Below are 25,059 nucleotides of genomic sequence, written 5' to 3'. Positions count from 1 at the left end.
AGAGGCTTTATGAGTGGAAGGGTTTCTTTCTGTGTGATTTTCACATATAGGATTTTCCCAAGCAGGTACATGTTTTGCATCCTAACACAATAATAGGTCAAAAGACAAGCAGTGTCCATGAATGATGGGGTTATACAGTCAAACACCTTTATAGTGCTATCACTGAAATGTCACACCTGTACTCGATAGTGTGACAGCCCGCCCAGTCTCATTATACTTGCTGGGGATGAGAGGTCTAAATGTACAGGTATGAAGTAGTAAGGTTTGACATGCCATATAAGAACCCAAATGAACCCCTGACCCTACCTTATATATACATAATATTGAAGGAAAAAAGGACTTGTTTTACAGTATATATGCTGTACACTGCAATTAACAACTAGAATTTATTTTGCATACCACAGACTAAACAACATAAATCAATAAATGTTTAATTACTTTTTTTCTATTGAGGGCATTTAATTCTTCAACATCGTGCAGTGATTAAAAATGATACCATCTGTATGTGAACCTTCGATATGTTTACATTCAAAGTTCAAACAACTTAAGGTTATTATAAACGACCTACATTTGTATGGCTATACAAATGCCCCTAACACCCTTTTTGTATCAAACTGTGCACTGGGTCAGTTAATAAACCCCGGTACATTAATGTTCAACAAAAGACAATTGTTCTTCCAATAGGTAATACAATGTAAATCAATCCCATATATTGCATGTCACAACTGTAAGAGGTTTAAAGGGCCTGTATGATGCCCACCTGTGATCTATCTATATATAAAACCATAAGATATATAGATTATTTGATTCCCCTCACTATCACAGCCACTGGTTAATCTTAATGGGCTTACTTTATATAAATTCAAATGTAATTTATTTCAGGAATACTTAATTAATATAAATTCAAAATTAATTTTTTTTTCAGGAATACTTTATATAAATTCAAATGTAATTTATTTCAGGAATACTTAATTAATATAAATTCAAATTTAATTTTTTTCAGGAATACTTTATATAAATTCAAATGTAATTTATTTCAGGAATACTTCATAGAATTTCAATTTATGTTATTTATTTCAAGTAATAATGATTTGAGTGCCATGCATAAATTAAGTATCTTTTTCATAATAGAAGGTCCAGGATTTGTGCTAAAAAACACCTAAGTTCTGATAGGCTGATGTAATGTTATTGTTGACAGTCTCAACATGTATTGGTTTGGTTTTATTGGTTTAAGCCAATTGATAGTACATTGTATATCTGCTGAATGTACATGTTTTCTGGAAGCTGCAATATATATGTGAGTCAACATCAACTCCTTTTGACATTATGCAGAATTGATGCTGACTTCATACTGTCGAGGACATCCAGCAGGACACCGAACCAGTCACAATATACTGAAAATGAGGCGTAAACCAGTTGTTAAACTCCCAAGAGGTGGAACATTTAGCAAAGAGTAGGAAGTACCATTTTCTAAGACTCTGTCCCAAAAAGATCTATCTGTAATTAATGTCTACCACTAAAGGGACCAAGGGAAACAGAATATATAACAGAGAGAACAATTTTGGACACTATATACTGCATGGTCAGTTAAAGTCAGCATATAGTCAACTTATAACACGATATGGAATTAATACACCAAGTATATAGCAACCCCACATCTAGATGTATTTTAAGAAACTCAATATTCAATCCAAAAGTGTTAATTTCAGAATGCAGAAAGCAAGCATGTCAATTTCTAAACAACTGAAAGACATTAACAAGAGGACTAAAGCCAATAACGGTCACCTGAGTTTTGAAATATCTAAGTTAGTTTAATTTACCCTTTTTGGCCTCACCCATCAGTCCAGGGTATCAGTCATGGCCAACATGTACATACCGTCAAGTTGTCATCCCATGCTGATAATGGTAACAAAGTTAGAATGAAATTCCAATAGAAATTAAACAAATGAGAGTCAAAATTGTGATTTCCCTATATGAACTATAGTAAAGTTTACTCCCTCCCCAGGGGCAAACGTGAGACCCCAGGGTCATGAAATTCACAATCTTGGTAAAGCACCTTAAGACCCTTCCATCTATGAAGAGTAAATTTCAGCTAATTTGACCCCTTTTGGCCCTGCCCATAAGCCCCTGGGGGTCATGCAGTCATTTTTTTTAAATTATTTCCAATGGCGATGGGAACAAATAGTGCTCTGAAAATGTGTTTTTTTTTTTTTGGTAAATGAGCATTTGGCCATGAAAACTTCATGTCAATTTCATTAAATTTGGTTCAGCGGTTTTGGAGAAGAAGTCGAAATTGCAAAGGTGACCTAAAAATTCATTATCAGTTTACCTAAACATCCTTCCAATAACCAGAATTAAATAGCTGTATTTACAAAATACAAATAACAGTCAACATGATGCATTGGAAAGACCATGAAGTATACTGTTTTTATAGACACAATGATTGATTGGGACACTGAATTATGACAACATTTTCATACAAGATCAGAAATGATAAACAGAAAAGTCAGATCCAGGTAAAAATGATCAAGAAAGATAATCCCATAAAACTCATCAGTCAGACATGCCTTTTAATCTGGTGTAATCGGCATGTTCAAAGAATGTGCATTCAAGGTTTTATTTAGATATATAAAATAATAAGGACAACATTCATTACCGACTGTCCTTCCTTCAACCTGGATGGTCATGTATACAATTTCATTAAGATTAATCACTTCTAATGATTAAAACACCCACCCATGTCCTTGTCCATGCCTGCATGCAGTCAATATATACTGTACACCAGCTGTCATATCCCACCCTTCACCTATTTTGTTAGAATATACCCCCATCCTCATCCAAAATACATATGCTTTTTCATTCCTCATAGATTCACATCAACACAAAATTAAACCTGTAACCTCACAAAGGACCCATGAAGTGACCTTACGGACTAATTGTCATGTCAGTATTAACCAGGGGTGGTTATAAATCGGAAAAATATTAAGCATTTAGAAGTCTGCTTTTGATTGTGACATCAATATGTCTGAATTGAAAGGCCTGGAGATCTCTTACCTGTGACGAGCCCAGTGACAATGCCACACTATTGATTTAGATACCTCACATCTCTTAGTCTCATACTCATGTTCATTGATTTCGTATTTTGATTGTTTCTATACAGGATAAGTTTCCAACGAATTCGACAGAACATGAAGAAAAAAATTCCAATATACGATAACCTACATACATATTTTATGTCATACAAATGATATATATATAGATGTGGTTGACAGGCTAGTGTTTATAGAAATAAACTCCCTTGTGATACAGCATTTTAACAAATATCTACACAGAAACTAACGAGGATGAGCAATGACATCTGATCAAATCCCTGATAAACACACAATAGTTTCACTCATACTATTGGACATATATTGAATTTTCTCATTATGATACTATTCAAATACAAGTTTATATTGTACAATGTTATTGTTGAATTGCTGTGAAGGACCTTGGCATCCGTGTAGACCATTGATATGATCATTAATGTTTCTAGGAATGTAAAACTGAAATTTTCTATGCTTTTCCTTTATTCCCTTTAATCATTCGATAACAAGTGGAACCTATACTGGAACAAAAACGAATCACATCAAGTTTCCTACTGCTGCATGGGCACCGTACCCTACGATAAAAACATGTACTCATTGGTCAGGGTAATAACAAAACATGGATGATCTCCGTTCTCAACAACCTTATCCTAAAATTGGCCAAGCATGGCAAATTCATTTTCTGACTTTGTAAACTTCTTTACTCCAAATCATGTGACCTAGTGATTAAGTTAGTTTTCAACCAATCATTCCAATGGAAACTTTTGCGGACATTTTGATGTTGTCATAATTGACCAAGATACCATGCTTATACCTCGGCCATTTTGATTTTGTCATTGACTAAGACACCATGCTTATATCTAACACAAATTCAAAGAGGTAGATGTTAACGGATGGTTCCATAAGCCAAGTTTGGTGTTATCGGCCAGTGTATAATTATCCTATATACCTTAGTCACTCACACCAATCAGTTCCCAAACTTCCAGGAATATCATCTACATGCCGAGATATTCATCAAACATCAACCTTATGTTGGTCCACATCTGTTACCACATAGTAGGCAAATTCGTCTTGATTAGGTGTATAGACATGATCGACGCAAATAGGTCTGGGATGAAGGGGTGTAGATGTTTGAACATTTCCACTTTTACAGTATTTTTTTTATTCTTTTTACACAAATTTTTTTAAGTCAATCCAAATGCAGATTAAAGGTATTTCAATATCATATTAATGTACAAATTTTAAAATGCTAACCTTAATTTATCATATACCACCTAAAATGATTCTTTACTTGCTTGTCTTTACCTTTGGTGGCAAACCGACTTAATATCTTACGATACACAATTAAACAATAATAACTATTGTTCTTGGTATGTTTAAGGTAATTTTTCCATATGTTCTATGTGATGTAGATGTTGTAAGTTTTTGTCTTGATAAAAGAGAAGATTGCCTCGAAAATGTGTCTGTAGTATTGATAAAGGCACGAATCACCTCGAAAAACTGATAATAATTTCACTCCAACAAACGAATCACATCGAAAAACTGATAATAATTTCACTCCAACAAACATCAGTTTCCAAATTTATATTAAGACAGATCCCAGTACCTATAGCACTATCATCAGCTCAGCTGACATGAATACTTAAGCTTCATTTGGTTGGGGTATTGTAGGAGTACAGATAGAATACAAACTTTGAATGATTTTGAAGCAATGATCTGCATCACTTATTATGGTCTGTAATATTTGTCATCCATGAAAATGTTCCCTCAGAATCAAATTTAGCCTTGAATCAATTTTAGCCTTGAATCAAATTTAGCCTTGAATCAAATTTAGCCTTGAATCAAATTTAGCCCTGAATCAATTTTAGCCTTGAATCAAATTTAGCCTTGAATCAAATTTAGCCTCGAATCTTGAATCAAATTTAGCCTTGAATCAAATTTAGCCTCGAATCTTGAATCAAATTTAGCCTCGAATCTTGAATCAAATTTAGCCTTGAATCAAATTTAGCCTTGAATCAATTTAGCCTTGAATCAAATTTAGCCTCGAATCTTGAATCAAATTTAGCCTCGAATCTTGAATCAAATTTAGCCTTGAATCAAATCTAGCCTTGAATCAAATTTAGCCTACATATAACCTTTATAATGTACATAACTTGATAGGCAGGTTTCTGCTTTAACAATAGCAAAAAATGATGGATGAAAACCATTATTCTTCAACAAAATACCTTTGATCTTAGCAGAACAACATCTTTCAAAAAGCACTTATTACCATGGTAACATTTTAAAAATACTAAATTTTATCAATACAATATACCAGGGAACTATACTAATGAGTTATCAACAAGCCAAGTATCTGATATGTATTTCTATTATTAAAAACAGTTTAAGTAGGATGATGCTAGTGTAACATGAAAAACCTTCAACATTTTAGATTCTAATTGGGTAATTTAAGTAATTATTTTGACCAGGTGAGCTTAAATACTATATAACACTGAGAGATACCAGAGGGACTTTCAGACACCCAACAATGAATGGTCTAAATTGGTTCTTTTCCTTTTTTTCTCTTTTTCTTTTAATTATTTCATTACAACACCAGGAACCTACATTTCAAATCTTAGATCTAAGAACTTTCTGTGAACAAAAAATAAGGCTACGGTATAACAAACTTCAACTATCTAAATCTAAGATGGCGGCCTCTTAACCGTTTTGTTTTTCCCGATCAGACTCAAAACTCATTGAGAATAACATTGGGCTGAGGAGAGCACACATACAACTGTATTAAGTTTTAGAAATATCCGTCCAGTATTTCGCAAAATGGTTTACCATCATTAGACTATCTGATGACTTGATGGTGGGCTAAAAAGTATTAATGTCAAGAATATGCTCATTGTGATTCCGAGGTAAAATAACATATAACTTGCAAGTTGGTTCAAAGAAGTAAACAAGCAGTGTATATGACTTTACAACTAGTATCGAATTTGATGCACAACACTTCAGTGACACCTTCCTCAAACAAATGACTTGTGCAACCTGAGGTTGAAGTGTATGTGATTGTAATTGCCAGGTGATTTTGCATGGACTATAATCTTATGAATATCGATGTTGAAGTGTTAAAGTTGATTCAGCTTCATAATGCTTTGTTTGATTATAAAATCTGGTCATTAACATGCTGGAGTCCATAGGTGCCCTCATCCTAATGTTACCCATGTACACCTTTACTTCTTTAGCAAAACTGATTAAAATCTTGAAAGTCACGATGTCAGAAAAAATCAGAAATACTTTTGTTTTTTTTCACAATCTGGCTTAGAAAATTAGAAATGAGATTTCTGTCAGTATTATTTTATTTTAGTTAAACCAATTATTTTACCAAAGCAACCATGTGTTTTATAAAATTAGATGTTTAAACAAAAACAAAACAAAAAAATAAATCCCATATTTAAGCAGATTGATACATCCCAATAAAATCTGTAGGTTGAAGCCATCAAGCATTAAAAGATATGTACACCAAAAAGAAACTCTGGTGTACTGAAGCTGGTTAAGTTCCAACAATTCTATCCCTCAGGGCACCGACATAGCACTATATGATTAATGAATGCTTGTTAACGATTGGAATCGTCATCCCTGTGTTTCAAGCAATCCATATACATTCTCAAGGATGTCCCAAGAGCTCCGACACTACAACATCTACAATTTAAAGCACTATAGCTTAGAGTATGGCATACAAACTCTCTCAGTGTGACTGAATGAATTTATCAATCAAATTTTAAAGCATATTTGTGAAATTGTACATTGCTGGTACTGGTACATATACATGTACATGTAAGCACACCTACTTCATTACATATAAATTACGACAAAATTACAAAAAGAATGTTGAATGATAGAATATATATCCTAATGTAATAAATAATACCATAGTTTTTTATAATTGTGATCAAACCTGGGAAACTACCCAATGATTACGGGAAATCTCTAATGTTGTACTCCACTCTCTGTATGTAAATGAGCCATGGAAAACATGTCGTACACAGATGCACAAACTGGTTCATTTGGGAGAATGGCGGAATGGAGATCAAAGTCACGCATCGGAGGCCCAAAGTTGATAAGATGTACTGGTGGCTGCCACAAAGGCAAATAAAGGTCTGTTAAAACTTGAAAAGCCATCGTGAAAAGGTTGGTAGTAAAACCATTGCTTTTCTGTTTATCATCCTGGGATGGAACTCGGTAGAGTTGGTTCACGTTCTATTTTTAGGTGTTTATTACATACTTTACTTATGAATTGGTGACATAACTTAGCAGATTTGATTGAAATTAAAAAAAGATATATGTATACCCAAAGGGGATTGTGAAGTTTAAGCTTGATCAAGTTTTATGTTTATCAACAAAAAACACCTTGTTAGTTCAGTCCAGGTGCATTACAACAAGATATAATTAATCATTGTATAACAGTTATATCAACTGATTAATCATTCGTTTGTCTGGAAGGAAGGGAGCAAGGATTCTTACTGAGGGCAGAAACAAGACTTCATGGAGAAAACTTAGGAGTTATTCCATATACCTTTTTCATGTTAATTTGAGAATTGAACCCAAGATACCTGGGTGAAAAATGAGTGGGTTACGACTGTGACATCCAACTACTCTGGTGTCATGACGTCATGATGTGGGTTGGGTGACTCGGGTGTCAGGATGTCATGATGTGGGTTGGGTGACTCGGGTGTCAGGACGTCATGATGTGGGTTGGGTGACTCGGGTGTCAGGACATCATGATGTGGGTTGGGTGACTCTGGTGTCATGACGTCATGATGTGGATTGGGTGAATCGGGTGTCAGGACGTCATGATGTGGGTTGGGTGACTCTGGTATCAGGGTGTCATGATGTGGGTTGGGTGACTCGGGTGTCATGATGTCATAATGTGGATTGGGTGAATCGGGTGTCATAACACCATGATGTGGGTTGGGTGACTCTGGTGTCATGACGTCATGATGTGGATTGGGTGAATCGGGTGTCATAACACCATGATGTGGGTTGGGTGACTCTGGTGTCAGGACGTCATGATGTGGGTTGGGTAACTCAGGTGTCAAGATGTCATGATGTGGGTTGGTTGACTGGTGTCATGATGTGGTTTGGGTGACACTGGTGTCAGGATGTAATGATGTGGGTTGGGTGACTGGTGTCAGGACGTCATGATGTGGGTTGGGTAACTCAGGTGTCAAGATGTCATGATGTGGGTTGGGTGACACTGGTGTCAGGACATCATGATGTGGGTTGAGTGACTCGGGTGTCAGGACATCATGATGTGGGTTGAGTGACTCGGGTGTCATGACACCATGATGTGGGTTGGGTGACTCGGGTGTCAGGACGTCATAATGTGGGTTGGGTGACTCGGGTGTCAGGACATCATGATGTGGGTTGGCGACTCTGGTGACAGGACATCATGATGTGGGTTGGGTAACTCGGGTGTCAGGACGTCATGATGTGGGTTGAGTGACTCGGGTGTCATGACATCATGATGTGGGTTGAGTGACTCGGGTGTCAGGACACCATAATGTGGGTTGGGTGACTCGGGTGTCAGGACGTCATGATGTGGGTTGGGTGACTCTGGTGTGATGACACCATGATGTGGGTTGGGTGACTCGGGTGTCAGGACACCATGATGCGGGCCGGGTGACTCGGGTGTCAGGACGTCATAATGTGGGTTGGGTGACTCTGGTGTCATGACACCATGATGTGGGTTGGGTGACTCTGGTGTCAGGACGTCATGATGTGGGTTGGGTGACTCGGGTGCCAGGACATCATGATGTGGGTTGGGTGACTCGGATGTCAGGACGTCATGATGTGGGTTGGGTGACTCTGGTGTCAGGACGTCATGATGTGGGTTGGGTGACTCTGCATGGTGTCAGGACATCATGATGTGGGTTGGGTGACTCGGGTGTCAGGACGTCATGATGTGGGTTGGGCGACTCTGGTGTCAGGACATCATGATGTGGGTTGGGTGACTCGGGTGTCAGTATGTCATGATGTGGGTTGGGTGACACTGGTGTCAGGACATCATGATGTGGGTTGGGTGACTCGGGTGTCAGGACATCATGATGTGGGTTAGGTGACTCAGGTGATTGGCTTGTGATCTCCATGCTTTGATTATAATGTTTCAGTCATGACAGGGAAATAGTCTAAGCTAGCTGTCTTGGTAAAATGCACTATTTTTCCAGTAAACAGCATTCATAAGGTACTTTAAAGAGCTTCTGAATTTATTATTTTACAACCTTTCTAATAGGGATCATTGACAATATATTTCAATCTCTGTCACGACCTTGAAAACCTCATTATAGTAAGACCTTTACTACCAAATTTGAGTATGCCGTCAACAGTAATATATTAGAATAACCTAGTATATAATTCTGTCAGAAATGAACCTGCATTTATGGATCTATAAACTATTTGTGAAATATGACTGTGACCTTCAAGCACTATAAGCCTACCATCCACCCTTCCCTTGTCATATGTCTCAACCAACAAAACTCCCTAGGGCATGCTAAAATATACATGAAGAGTGTGTGGATCAACAGAGTAAAAACTATAAATGGTACACGGAACAATTAAAATGAATCAATATCTCTGTACCTGCTTCGTATTTCTCCACTATACATACACGATCACAGGGTATTATTTATTTAGTCTTACATCCAGTCACAAAAACATGGAAATGTTTGTATGATGCCAGAAACTCCAGGGTATCTTGTACTGATCAACTGGTTGTGTATACAAATCGCCTGAGTAATGGAAGGTACAAACAATCTAGGGAGATTTGGTCCAAAAACTTCAACAAGACCTAGGACACCATGTACTGGAACCTGAGGACATCAGGTCCAAAAACTTCAGCAATACCTAGGACACCATGTACTGGAACCTGGGGACATCATGCATGCAGGTCCAAAAACTTCAACAAGACCTAGGACACCATGTACTGGAACCTGAGGACATCAGGTCCAAAAACTTCAACAAGACCTAGGACACCATGTACTGAAGAAGGGATGAAGAAGCTCTCAAATTTTTTCCCATGATATTTTTTAAGTTACACATTCAGTCATACAGGATACAACTGTATAACTCTACCACAGGAAAATTTTACAATATGCATTAGCTAGCATGCCTCTTTCAGTATGCATACAATCATCTTGGTAATCTTAATTATTTATAATATTGTGATACCTTTGTGTTTTCATTCCAAGCTGATGTAGCAATAGATAGAACATAAATTTAACCTTGAAATTCTGTTCATAGAAAAGGAAATTTCTCTCCCACCCTTTTTAGCAGCTATTAGCATATCCAGTTATATTACCGGGGGTATGTACCATAAGATATTCCTAATATAACACCTTGTAGGATTCGGACTATTGGTCAGCTTTGACAGGATATGGAGTTTACACAGGCGTTAAGTAGTTCGCCAGAAAAGCTTTTTGAAATATGGCCGGAGTGTTTGCTAGCTTTTCATTGGCCAATATCCTGATTTCCTCACAAGCCCCCTTTCAGTGAGTAGACCTGTGCGTGCTAAAAAATAACTCAGCTGAGAAATTCCCCCCAGGCATTGTGGACCTGTTTGTGCTATTTTTAGCACGAACTGGTCAACAATCCTTGCTTCCCTATTATCCAATCACGCGTCAACAGCCAGTGTTTGGCATCACTTTGTTAACAATATGGCTGACGAGATACCCAACAACGTTTCACCTACAAACGAAGAAGAATTGCGAGATCTTTTGAAGAACAAAAGACTCGTTGAACACCCTTCAGGTGCAACAACTTTTTCCGGGAATATTTTAGTGCCAAAGTCACTTATTCATTTTTATTCATTTGTTTTAGTTGGCCATATAACAAAAAAGTTATTGCTTTTTATTTTTGGTGTCTAAAAGACCAGATGGACCTTCGTCCTCAATGAACAAACTCTTGACCAAGTCAGTATAGTCTTGTGTACACCTCAACAAAAGTCAATAATTGTATAAGGCTGGATTAGAAAGTATGTCAGAATGTTCAGGGGCCAGTCACCTGAATTCTGATATACATGATAGATGGATTTTTTTTTGTTTTCAATCTACATGTAAGACAAAGAGACCAAATGGGTCTGAATTGTTTCCCTCACACAAGTATGCCAGCCAGGCCACCTACTGAAAAAAACTTTTTTTTAATGATTTTATGTAAGTGCCTTTGAGATGATTGATTCATTAATGCATCAGGGAGTTTGGGTTATTCTACAGAAAATCAAGATGAGTGTGTTTGATCAGTAACCTTTAAAAGTGTGTAGGTCAAGGTCATTCACTTGAACAAACCTTTTACTCCTTCACCCCAGCCTGCTTCAGGCCCAGTATCAGGTCTCTAGGCCTCTTGGTTAATGAGAAGAAGTTGTTTAAAAGAAGGTAACCTTTTGTCCAAACATGTTTTGCTTAATATCAGGTCTCTGTGCTTTTTCCTTAATCATAAGAAGTAATTAAAAATTTTTAAGACATTGACCCCTGTGACCTTGAAGGTCAGTTTTTACACATTTAACCAGTGTTAACTTGAACATTATTTTTGTAAACTTTCATCTCAGCATGCTAATAGCCCAATATCATGACCCTAAGGCTCTTGGTTATTAAAAAGTGAGAAATGTAGATTGTTTACGAACATACAAACAATGATGACAGATAAAAGGTGATTACAACAGGTCACTTCTTCTCAGCTGACCTAATAACTAATGCTAACCTTTTCTTCAAAATAAATACTCCATATGACAGTCTAAAAAATGTCTTTTCTCTAAGCTTAAATCATGTATGTTAACAAACTACAACTAGAGGATGGTAAAGTCACGATCAACATATAATGTACATACCATGGTATACAGAAATTACTTTGAAGAACACTTAAACATTTATATAGACTATTTACCAAATGTAAACAAATCCTACAGGCTGCCAATGAACTTTCTTTGCTTACTGACAAATTCAAACTAATTGTCTATATATAAGTTTGTGTCTGTACAGTAACTTAACACCATCTATTCATTTTTAAAAAATCATTTGCCACATATGAATCAGTGTCTGATCTTTCAGTTAAACTGCATTTTTTAGCTTACAGTTAAATATGGCAGAGTAATCTCCTTTGCCCAGTGACTGTTATGGGCATACTTACTCGGGATATGTTGGGAGAACTCCTCAGGAATAAGACAGTAGTCTATTTTCTTATTATCTCATGGTTATTTACCACAGCTGTGACACAGATTAGCAGTAGGTATCACAGATTAGCAGTAAGTATCACAGATTAGCAGTAGGCATCACAGATTAGCAGTAGGTATCACAGATTAGCAGTAGGTATCACAGATTAGCAGTAGGTATCACAGATTAGCAGTAGGTATCACAGATTAGCAGTTTACTGTTATCAACTTTACTTATCATAGCTATATACCCTGTAGGGTACTAAGAGTTGTGTTTACAGGGTGATGTTTACCATTGGTTATTTAAACCACAGCTGGTTACTCTCGTCTGTTATCTAAAGTTTAGCAGCTAACATGGTTACTTACCACAGCTGTGACCAGGTCACTCAAGTTTGGTATGACAGTTAATGGTTATTATGGTTACTTACCACGGCTGTGACCAGGTTACTCAGGTTTGGTATGTACAGATTAGTAGTTACCATGGTTACTTACCACGGCTGTGACCAGGTCACTCAAGTTTGGTATGACAGTTAGTGGTTACCATGGTTACTTACCACAGCTGTGACCAGGTTACTCAGGTTTGGTATGACAATTAGTGGTTACCATGGTTACTTACCACGGCTGTGACCAGGTTACTCAGGTTTGGTATGTATAGGTTAGCGGTTAACAAGGCCAGTGCATGTTGTGGTTTGTATATATCTGGAGTACAGATCACATACTCAGGTAGGTCCTTGTCTGGTTCATCATTGGCCAAGGGTCCCGGACCCCAACCAATAGGTGTTGCCTTTACCCGCTTTATTCTCTATAAAAATAAATTTTAAAGTTCATGGCTAAAATTGAATAATTTCTGAATCAAGAATGTTAGTAGTCAAATGACAGTATCTACTAATCAAAATATGATCCAACACATGTACATAGAATGACTTGTTTACCTATACTCACCAAAATAGTGTCTTAAAATTGTAATGAATTCTGAAGGTTCATTTTAAGGTCTGTAATGTCCATTGCTGATACCGTCCTTAAATGACATTAACTGTTGATAGGACATTTAAACCAAGCCAAACCAAACAAAATGTTACTGATAGAAGATTTTCCCTAAAACATGACTTTTTTACACACAATACCACATCGAGATCGACTGTAGATGTTCGATGGGAATTCTTAAAACAGCAGCAAATGAAAACATGTGGATATTAAAGACATGTATCAGTAAAACTGGTGTTAAGCTTGCATCTATAAAAGATATATTGATCTAATGCCTTTGTACTGGCTAGTAAATATTCCTTAATCTACTTATATAAACCACTTGTCGCTTTTTTTTAATTTACCCATAAATACAGAAAGGATAAGTCTACCACGGCCCATCTGTGACATTATCTGGAGTATGTATGTGTTTTATAGACCTCTATAGATAATATCTGAAGACAGTATTGCAGCACACCTCTAGTATTGTTTTATATTTTGTTTAGAAATATTAAATACATGTATATATAAGAACATGGATGTGGTGCAGTGGTATAAGCTGCAGGTATTTGGATTAGGGATTAGGTGCTGTAGATCGTGAATTTGAGGTAGGGTCAGGGCACGAGTCATAAAATTGTCTTCCTTTATCATTTGAGTTACTATGTTACATAATAACATTCAACTTCACGGTTTGATAAAATTATCTTTCCATTCCCCTGTTGTTGACCAATGGGGGAAAGTTAATTGGGACGTTTGGCCGATTCCAAACTCTTCTGTCTAATTCATCCTTCATAGGGGAAAAAATTGGGGCTATATGGAGGCCATTTACTAGGGATATTTCTGGGTTGCAAGAAAGTCCCTACAAACTCCCTCAATGTGTGGTCTAGCGTTATTGTGCTGTAAGGTCAAATAGTGCCTCTTTAGGAATGGAACAACATCAGGCCATAGGATCACATATCCATGCCATACAGCCCAAAATATGTCGCACTCAAAGACACAAGTGTCTTCAAAACACTACCCTTGAGGTCGGAACACACATTGACGGCCATCTGATCAAAATTACATGAATCAAGATTTATCTGCTAAAGGCATGGACCTCCGACGTCTCATTGGGAAACATCTGGACACATGTGTATCAGCCATCACATATGTTGCTCTCGGTGTTAAGGTGTCAGTGTTAAACCAATGTACAAGATGACTTGAGTGTAAATTTGACTCTCGCAGTCTATTTCTTGCAGTGTTGGTGTGAGTCTGAGAGTTTGCATTACCAATAGGAATGTGTCCCTCATGCCTTGTAGACGACACAAAATCTGGGATTCATCTTAGACTTTATCATAGTTGGTTTGTTTAACATCCTATTAACAGCCAGGGTCATTTAAGGACGTGCCAGGTTTTGGAGGTGGAGGAAAGCCAGAGTACCCGGAGAAAAACCACCGGCCTACGGTCAGTACCTGGCAACTGCCCCACGTAGGTTTCGAACTCGCAACCCAGAGGTGGAGGGCTAGTGATAAAGTGTCGGGACACATTAACCACTCAGCCACCGCATCCCCGACCTTATCATAATAAATGGAATTTTCTACTTGATTCAATATATAGAGAAAATTTGGGAAAATAATCATGATAAACTGGATAATATTTTGATAGGTGGGGATCCACTGTATACAATATTTACCTCCATCAAGGGGTCAGATCCCTTCAGAAGAACCCTAACCATCTCCACAGGAACAGGTAAGACAAGAATGAAGGTAAAAATCCATCCTATTGGTGTTGTCCAATCTGGATACAGATATGATTTATAGGTGAGTCGACTGTCAATTACTATGGTCAGCACCAACAAGGCCTGAAATTAAAACAAAAACAATTAGCAGGCAAGTATATTCACACACTCAGAATCTCAATATAATTGGTCAAATGGCATTTAAGAAATATATCGGCCAAATCAGAAACTGTTTTAGATTAGGATTCATTCAGATACTAATGATGAGGAATTGTGTTTGACCAGTATTGAGAGGCATATAAAGAACTGTGGCTCATCAGTACTGAGAAGTGTAAAGAATTGTGTCTGATAAGTATTGACAGTTGAGTCTCATTAGCATTGAAAGGCATGTAAGGAATTGTGTCTCAATCAGTATTGAGAGACTGAGTGGTGTGGGGAATTTTCTTAGTGGTATTGAGAGACTGAGTGGTGTGGGGAATTTTCTTAGTGGTATTGAGAGACTGAGTGGTGTGGGGAATTTTCTTACCAGTATTGAGACTGAGTGGTGTGGGGAATTTTCTTACCAGTATTGAGAGACTGAGTGGTGTGGGGAATTTTCTTACCAGTATTGAGAGACTGAGTGGTGTGGGGAATTTTCTTACCAGTATTGAGAGACTGAGTGGTGTGGGGAATTTTCTTACCAGTATTGAGAGACTGAGTGGTGTGGGGAATTTTCTTACCAGTATTGAGAGACTGAGTGGTGTGGGGAATTTTCTTACCAGTATTGAGAGACTGAGTGGTGTGGGGAATTTTCTTACCAGTATTGAGACTGAGTGGTATGGGGAATTATCTTACTTGTATTGAGAGACTGAGTGGTGTGGGGAGTTTTCTTACCAGTATTGAGACTGAGTGGTATGGGGAATTATCTTACCAGTATTGAGAGACTGAGTGGTGTGGGGAATTTTCTTACCAGTATTGAGAGACTGAGTGGTGTGGGGAATTTTCTTACCAGTATTGAGAGACTGAGTGGTGTGGGGAATTTTCTTACCAGTATTGAGAGACTGAGTGGTGTGGGGAATTTTCTTACCAGTATTGAGAGACTGAGTGGTGTGGGGAATTTTCTTACCAGTATTGAGAGACTGAGTGGTGTGGGGAATTTTCTTACCAGTATTGAGAGACTGAGTGGTGTGGGGAATTTTCTTACCAGTATTGAGAGACTGAGTGGTGTGGGGAATTTTCTTACCAGTATTGAGACTGAGTGGTATGGGGAATTATCTTACTTGTATTGAGAGACTGAGTGGTGTGGGGAGTTTTCTTACCAGTATTGAGACTGAGTGGTATGGGGAATTATCTTACCAGTATTGAGAGACTGAGTGGTGTTGGGAATTTTCTTACCAGTATTGAGAGACTGAGTGGTGTGGGGAATTTTCTTACCAGTATTGAGACTGAGTGGTATGGGGAATTATCTTACTTGTATTGAGAGACTGAGTGGTGTGGGGAGTTTTCTTACCAGTATTGAGACTGAGTGGTATGGGGAATTATCTTACTTGTATTGAGAGACTAAGTGGTGTGGGGATCGAGTTTTCTTACCCGTATTGAGAGACTGAGTGGTGTGGGGAATTTTCTTACCAGTATTGAGAGACTGAGTGGTGTGGGGGATTTTCTTATCAGTATTGAGAGACTGAGTGGTGTGGGGAATTTTCTTACCAGTATTGAGAGACTGAGTGGTGTGGGGAATTTCCCTACCAATATTGAGAGCCTGAGTGGTGTGGGGAATTTTTTTACCAGTATTGAGAGACTGAGTGGTGTGGGGAATTATCTTACTTGTAATGAGAGACTGAGTGGTGTGGGAAATTTTCTTACCAGTATTGAGAGACTGAGTGGTGTGGGGAATTTTCTTACCAGTATTGAGAGACTGAGTGGTGTGGGGAATTTCCCTACCAATATTGAGAGCCTGAGTGGTGTGGGGAATTTTTTTACCAGTATTGAGAGACTGAGTGGTGTGGGGAATTATCTTACTTGTAATGAGAGACTGAGTGGTGTGGGAAATTTTCTTACCAATGTTGCCAGTGGTGTGAAGAACTGCCATGTGATCTTCCACCAGGGACTGTCCACACTGCCTGTCATGTCAGACACATTGTTGGATAGTCGCTGCGTGCCATACAGCCACGTCAAGACGATGCATTCGACGACAGTGACTAGGAACAGGTCAACTCTGCAGACACTGTTGGTCACTAGATGGGCCAGATAAAGTCCAGCCTGGGAATTTATTATATCAATTTATAATCTTATGTCAAAGATAATTTTCATAACAGAAAATCAAAAATATAATTTAAAAAAAAAACATATCTGTCTATCAATCCATTACATATCTGTGCATCAATCCATTAAATATCTGTCCATCAATCCATTATATATATCTGTCCATCAATCCATTAAATATCTGTCCATCAATCAATTAAATATCTGTCCATCAATCCATTATATATGTCATTCCATGACATATATCTGTCCATCAATCAATTACATATATCTGTCCATCAATCCATTAAATATATCTGTCCATCAATCAATTAAATATCTGTCCATCAATCCATTAAATATCTGTCCATCAATCCATTATATATATCTGTCCATCAATCAATTAAATATCTGTCCATCAATGCATTAAATATCTGTCCATCAATCCATTATATATCTGTCCATGAATCCATTATATATCTGTCCATCAATCCATTACATATCTGTCCATCAATCCATTAAATATCTGTCCATCAATCAATTAAATATCTGTCCATCAATCCATTATATATCTGTCATTCCATGACATATATCTGTCCATCAATCAATTACATATATCTGTCCATCAATCCATTAAATATATCTGTCCATCAATCAATTAAATATCTGTCCATCAATCCATTAAATATCTGTCCACCAATCCATTACATATCTGTCCATCAATCCGTTACATATCTGTCCATCAATGCATTAAATATCTGTCCATCAATCCATTATATATCTGTCCATGAATCCATTATATATCTGTCCATCAATCCATTACATATCTGTCCATCAATCCATTAAATATCTGTCCATCAATCAATTAAATATCTGTCCATCAATCCATTATATATCTGTCATTCCATGACATATATCTGTCCATCAATCAATTACATATATCTGTCCATCAATCCATTAAATATATCTGTCCATCAATCAATTAAATATCTGTCCATCAATCCATTAAATATCTGTCCACCAATCCATTACATATCTGTCCATCAATCCGTTACATATCTGTCCATCAATCCGTTACATATCTGTCCATCAATCCATTACATATCTGTCCATCAATCCGTTACATATCTGTCCATCAATCCATTACATATCTGTCCATCAATCCATTACATATCTGTCCATCAATCCATTACATATCTGTCCATCAATCTATTACATATCTGTCCATCAATCCATTATATATATGTCCATCAATCCATTACATATCTGTCCATCAATCCATTATATATCTGTCCATCAATCCATTACATATCTGTCCATCAATCCATTAAATATCTGTCCATCAATCCATTACATATATCTGTCCATCAATCCATTATATATAACTGTCCATCAATCCATTACATATCTGTCCATCAATCCATTATATATCTGCCTATTTTGAGAACAGACTGATATGTCTGCAGTATAAAGCTTTTTGAACACTTCCATTCAGTCAGACTTCTCCCTACCTGTGATGTAAACATCAATCCCAGGATCATCAGTACTACACATGTCACCAGCTGTACCAAGTATTTCCAACGGAACAGTCTCTTGTTTCGGAGTACGAGCAGTATGCCTGACAACACGTTCTCTACGTACACACACTGTGTATGTAGACCGACTAGGACGAGTAATAGAAATAGTACCACTAGCCATACCCTGGACGCCTCCACCTTATTTAACACCGACGGGAATATAGTAAATACAAGCTCCCATGCTGTGGATGAAAATTACAAAATTCATTATTCAACAAATAGCTATAAGTTTCTCGGACTATACTATAGCAAATTTTAGTGTAAATATTTTATTGTGATATTTTTTTAACTTGAAGATTCAGTTTTAATTGTATCCAGATTGGCCTCAAAATTAAACAGGCACTATAAGGGAATCTATATTTAAATCTTTAGAATGATCAGTCTAGTAGTTCTAGAGAAGTAGTTATAACAAGGACAGATGACAAATCGTATACAAAGGGTGATCAGAACTGCCCATCATATGCTGATAGTTAGGATACAAAAACAAACTGTTTTATTTTGGAATTGGTCAAGGGACTTTGTCATCTTTGATACTTTGTCATCTTTGATACTTATAACAAATGAAATGACTTACATGAGAAGTTGAGATTCGGTATTTCCACCTGCTTGATCCGACTATACACTCCCAGCATGGAGAACATTGTAAATCCAGTAAGAATCACTCCAAACAGGTGGGCCAGCATGATGATCAGAGAATTCCTGTGGAAATTCGTAAAACCAGTTAGCATCATGTTTCTATAATTGGATCATGAAGCCTATACTCACAGTGACGAAGCCTATACTCACAGTGACGAAGCCTATACTCACAGTGACGAAGCCTATACTCACAGTGATGAAGCCTATACTCACAGTGATGAAGCCTATACTCACAGTGATGAAGCCTATACTCACAGTGATGAAGCCTATACTCACAGTGACGAAGCCTATACTCACAGTGATGAAGCCTATACTCACAGTGATCAGATATAACTCTTTATAAGGGCATAATGATTTACAAGACCAATATTGTCAAGTCTTTAAATAGTAGGAAAAGTCTGTAAAACATGAATATGTTGCTATTCCAGCTTGGATGGAAATAAGCGAAACATGAAGTGTTAATTGTCAGTGTGGCCTACACTAGACACCACATATGAAGTCTGGTAGACCGTTAGATGTAGCTGTAAACATACCTATGGTAGGACCTACACTTGATGTACCTCTAACATTAATATACGGTTAGATTACAAGAGCTTCAAGGGGCATACAATGTTTTGTTGATCAAATTCATCAAATCTGCATGCACCTCATGAAAAAAAAAAATGTTTTCGAAGGTTCAATGTGGATGCTATACTGTATACCGGTTGATTCTAAAAGGTATACATCTGTTTGAACATACTTAAAAGCTCTTCATCCCAGGCCTCTTTGTAATTGAAAAGTAATTGAAGATCTGCCTTGAGACCTTGAAAGTAGTCAAGGTTATTCATGATGACAAACTTAGTAGCCTTTCAATCATAATCTTGAGCCTCTTGTTTGACAAAAAGTAATTTAAACATTTCACCATAATTGGCCCTTGTGATCGTGAATGTCTGTGAAGATCATTCATTTGAACAAACTTGGTAGAACTAATTAAGATTCATTCAAAAATGCTACAGGTACAATATCATGATTCTGAGGCTCATAGTTAAAGAAAATACTGTAATTAAATTTATTTACAATTTTAACACATTTGACCCCTGTGACCTTGAAAGAAGGTCAAGGAAATTTATTCAAACAACATGTAATTTCACTTGTTCCTATGGATACACACCTAAAGCAGTGACTGTGGAAGTGAGTATAGCTGGCTAAGGTCGTCAAACAACCCGTCCCAAGTCCCAGGGACATAAAGACCAACTGTCCAACATCTCTCCACAGCTGCAAAGAAACCAACAAGAAGTTATCGGGCTATGATTTTTTTTCAAAATCAAAGAATTACTATTATGATAGCAAAAGAATTACATACAAAAATTATTTTTATCATTAATGTATAAATGATACCAAAAGTTATATTATTTTAATGTTGTATGGTAATTATAGGTTTCAGCAACAATACTAGAGAAAATTTGAAAATGTTACAAAATTACTTAAACTTCACATGCCCCCTAAAGATGTCCACAAGTTAGTTTTGAAAATTTCAAAATATAACATGAGATGAAAAAGAAAACTAATTTCTGTACACAGGAGTAAAATGAATGAATTTTCTACCTTAATATTATCACAAATATTACACAGCATATCAATTATTTCACAAAACACATAATAATTGTATATGGTTGTATCACAAATAATTCCACTTTAAGTCCTGTTTATCAAAATACTGTTGTTATATCAAAATTTCCTAAAACATCATATTATCAATCCTATCAGGTAAGCAACAAAACATTCTTATTTTTTTTTATGATTTCCAAACAAGACAAGGCAAACACATGATCAATGGGAGATAACTCCCCTATCAACATGTAGCTTATGTTTTATGTTTAAGTTTATTTTGTTGAAAGTCCTATTAACAGCCAGGGTTATTGAAGGATGTGCCAGGTTTTGGAGGTGGAAGAAAACCGAAGTACCCGGAGAAAAACCACTGGCCTACGATCAGTACCAGGCAACTGCCCCACATGGGTTTTGAACCCAGAGGTGGAGGGCTAGTGATAAAGTGTTGGGACACCTTAACCACTCGGCCACCGCGGCCCTTTCAACATGTAGAACTTTGCCATCAACTCAGTTTCAAGTAAAAGAAAAAAAGAATTTTTTTTCAAGCTTTTGTTGTGTACATAATACTGTACCTATATAATCAAAGAAAGATGAACATACTGCCCCTATCATCGGCTGACCTGGGGATTACCTAGCGTAGTCCATTGTAGGCTGAGGAAGAACTTGATGCCTATGATAGCTCCATCTTCTAGACAACAACGTGCCAACAGTGACAAGAACAAACCAACACTTAGTCCAAATGTCATATACACCACCTGTAAAATAGGTCATATGTCATATACATCACCTGTAAAATAGGATATATGTCATATACACCACCTGTAATATAGGTCATAATGTCATACACCACCTGTAAAATAGTACATATGTCATATACATCACCTGTAAAATAGGACATACTTCATATACATCACCTGTAAAATAGGTCATTTGTCATACACCACCTGTAAAATAGGTCATATGTCATATACATCACCTGTAAAATAGGTCATATGTCATACACCAACTGTAATAGGTCATATGTCATATACACCACCTGTAAAATAGGTCATTTGTCATACACCACCTGTAAAATAGGTCATATGTCATATACATCACCTGTAAAATAGGTCATATGTCATACACCAACTGTAATAGGTCATATGTCATATACACCACCTGTAAAATAGGTCATATGTCATATACATCACCTGTAAAATAGGTAATACGTCATATACACCACCTGTAAAATAGGTCATATGTCATATACACCACCTGTAAAATAGGTCATATGTCATATACATCACCTATAAAATAGGTCATACATCATACACCAACTGTAAAATAGGTCATGTCATATACACCACCTGTAAAATAGGTCATATGTCATATACATCACCTGTAAAATAGGTCATACGTCATACGCCAACTGTAAAATAGGTAATATGTCATATACACCACCTGTAAAATAGGACATACGTCATATACATCACCTGTAAAATAGTTCATACGTCATATACATCACCTGTAAAATAGGTCATATGTCATATACATCACCTGTAAAATAGGTCATATGTCATACACCACCTGTAAAATAGGTCATATGTCATATACATCACCTGTAAAAAAGGTCATGTGTCATACACCACCTGTTAAATAGGTCATATGTCATACGCCAACTATAAAATAGGAAATATGTCATATACACCATCTGTAAAATAGGACATATGTCATATACATCACCTGTAAAATAGGTCATATGTCATACACCACCTGTTAAATAGGTCATATGTCATACGCCAACTATAAAATAGGAAATATGTCATATACACCATCTGTAAAATAGGACATATGTCATATACACCACCTGTAAAATAGGTCATTTGTCATACACCACCTGTAAAATAGGTCATATGTCATATACATCACCTGTAAAATAGGTCATATGTCATACACCAACTGTAATAGGTCATATGTCATATACACCACCTGTAAAATAGGTCATATGTCATATACATCACCTGTAAAATAGGTAATACGTCATATACACCACCTGTAAAATAGGTCATATGTCATATACACCACCTGTAAAATAGGTCATATGTCATATACATCACCTGTAAAATAGGTCATACGTCATACGCCAACTGTAAAATAGGTAATATGTCATATACACCACCTGTAAAATAGGACATACGTCATATACATCACCTGTAAAATAGTTCATACGTCATATACATCACCTGTAAAATAGGTCATATGTCATATACATCACCTGTAAAATAGGTCATATGTCATACACCACCTGTAAAATAGGTCATATGTCATATACATCACCTGTAAAATAGGTCATATGTCATATACACCACCTGTTAAATAGGTCATATGTCATACGCCAACTATAAAATAGGAAATATGTCATATACACCATCTGTAAAATAGGACATACGTCATATACACCACCTGTAAAATAGGTCATACGTCATACACCAACTGTAAAATAGGTCATATGTCATATACAACACCTGTAAAATAGGTCATATGTCATAAACACCACCTGTAAAATAGGTCATGTCATAAACCACCTGTAAAATAGGTCATACGTCATATACACCACCTGCAAAATAGGTCATACGTCATATACACCACCTGTAAAATATGTCATGTCATATACACCACCTGTAAAATAGGACATATGTCATAAACCACCTGTAAAATAGGTCATATGTCATATACTAAATATCTATATACTACATTAAAAATGTTAATGAAATATAATTAGGTGGTTACAGCTTTGGTTTCATTGCTGTTTTTGTAACATTTTCTACCTAATATAAAATGTGCAATTTAAAGAATATGCTTACTTGGCACCAAGATGTCAACAAAATACAAAATGTATTCAAGAGGAAACAGTGATCATCAAAGAAAATAGATTGCACATGATTTCATGATTAAAAGAAAATAGATTGTAGATGATTTTATTATTAATGATATATGGTGATGCTTTTATTACTAAAATAAAACATGTTTAAAAACTTTCAAATTACATAATTATGACAATATAAGAATATGATAAATATTTAAGACATGTGAATAGCCGTGAACACTAAGAGACAGTTTAAGGAGTGGTACTCACCTTGCCAAATGACCTTGGTCCAGCAATGGTCACAAGGAAAATGACAGTCCAGACACTAATGAGACACAGCACAAGTGGCCACTGTAGCTGACCGATCATGTCCAGACCACGCGAGATTTGCAGGACATCAGCACTGAATTTAACAATTTTGATATACAATTCATATGTTATTTCAAACAATTTTCTTAATCTAAACAATTTCATGTCTTATTTCAAACAATTTTCTGATTCCAAATGATATTTCATATCTTATTTTCAAATATGATTGAACCAATCATCTTAGACTTCATTCTAATACCCCATGAGGTAAGAACATCAGGTCTGTAATCCCAATGATGGAACTTTTTATTGTGTATTTTAATTTTATTTGGAACCATAAAAGGGAATATGTATACTTTATGTAGTCAGACATGATGTAAGTAGTCTAAACAAGAATAACTGGGTATTGCTCATGCAATTACATGTCCCCTATCATCTCCCACTAAAAATAGTGACCTTGTCCATGTCCTTGACCCAAAAACCCTGAAACTTGAACTTGTCCTAGATATTATGGTCCTCTGTCATTGTGTGAAGCTTGATCATAATCCCTTTCACTTAAGAGGCCAGGTTTGATGCCCCAATTTAATGTCAAAAGGTAAGGTTGGGTTGTTGTAAAATGAATACAGTTTACATCATAAATAAAGTTATGTATATATTCCAACCACAGCTTACTCATAAATTCAGACCATTAGGTTTACCAAATGTGACAGATTTCTTTGTAAATATCTTACTAGAAAAACTGATGCTGTTTATTAGCAATGACATCCAAAGGAAAGCTTGGCATGGTCGATACGTTGTGTGATAAATACAAGTTGTAGTCATCTTGGTTTACGACATCCATACCCGACCGGTTCACATCTGGAAACGGCCAGCATCTGTCTGTATGAATGTAAATGAAAAAGAATTCCATGGAATGAATTGTATAAATCCTGGTTTTC

At 36.5% G+C, this 25,059-nt stretch overlaps 1 protein-coding gene across 1 annotated transcript in view; it reads right to left on the bottom strand.

Annotated features, from left to right (window-relative positions):
* Nucleotides 1–25,059, bottom strand: part of LOC117329281 — a 158,299-nt gene that overhangs the window by 48,302 nt on the left and 84,938 nt on the right. Inside the window, exons 7-15 of the mRNA XM_033887146.1 lie at nt 24,853–25,000; nt 24,083–24,215; nt 21,588–21,722; nt 20,531–20,634; nt 19,319–19,443; nt 18,679–18,926; nt 16,985–17,185; nt 14,903–15,070; nt 12,884–13,069 (exon numbers count right to left, since the gene is read on the bottom strand). Coding sequence (XP_033743037.1) covers nt 12,884–13,069; nt 14,903–15,070; nt 16,985–17,185; nt 18,679–18,926; nt 19,319–19,443; nt 20,531–20,634; nt 21,588–21,722; nt 24,083–24,215; nt 24,853–25,000 — 1,448 coding nt within the window. The remainder of the gene's footprint in view (nt 1–12,883; nt 13,070–14,902; nt 15,071–16,984; nt 17,186–18,678; nt 18,927–19,318; nt 19,444–20,530; nt 20,635–21,587; nt 21,723–24,082; nt 24,216–24,852; nt 25,001–25,059) is intronic.

The sequence above is a fragment of the Pecten maximus genome, chromosome 6 (assembly GCF_902652985.1).
Source record: "Pecten maximus chromosome 6, xPecMax1.1, whole genome shotgun sequence".
In the NCBI taxonomy this organism is placed as follows: domain Eukaryota; kingdom Metazoa; phylum Mollusca; class Bivalvia; order Pectinida; family Pectinidae; genus Pecten; species Pecten maximus.
Note: the sequence above shows the minus strand (reverse complement) of the source record. Positions and strands in the feature narration are given on the sequence as shown.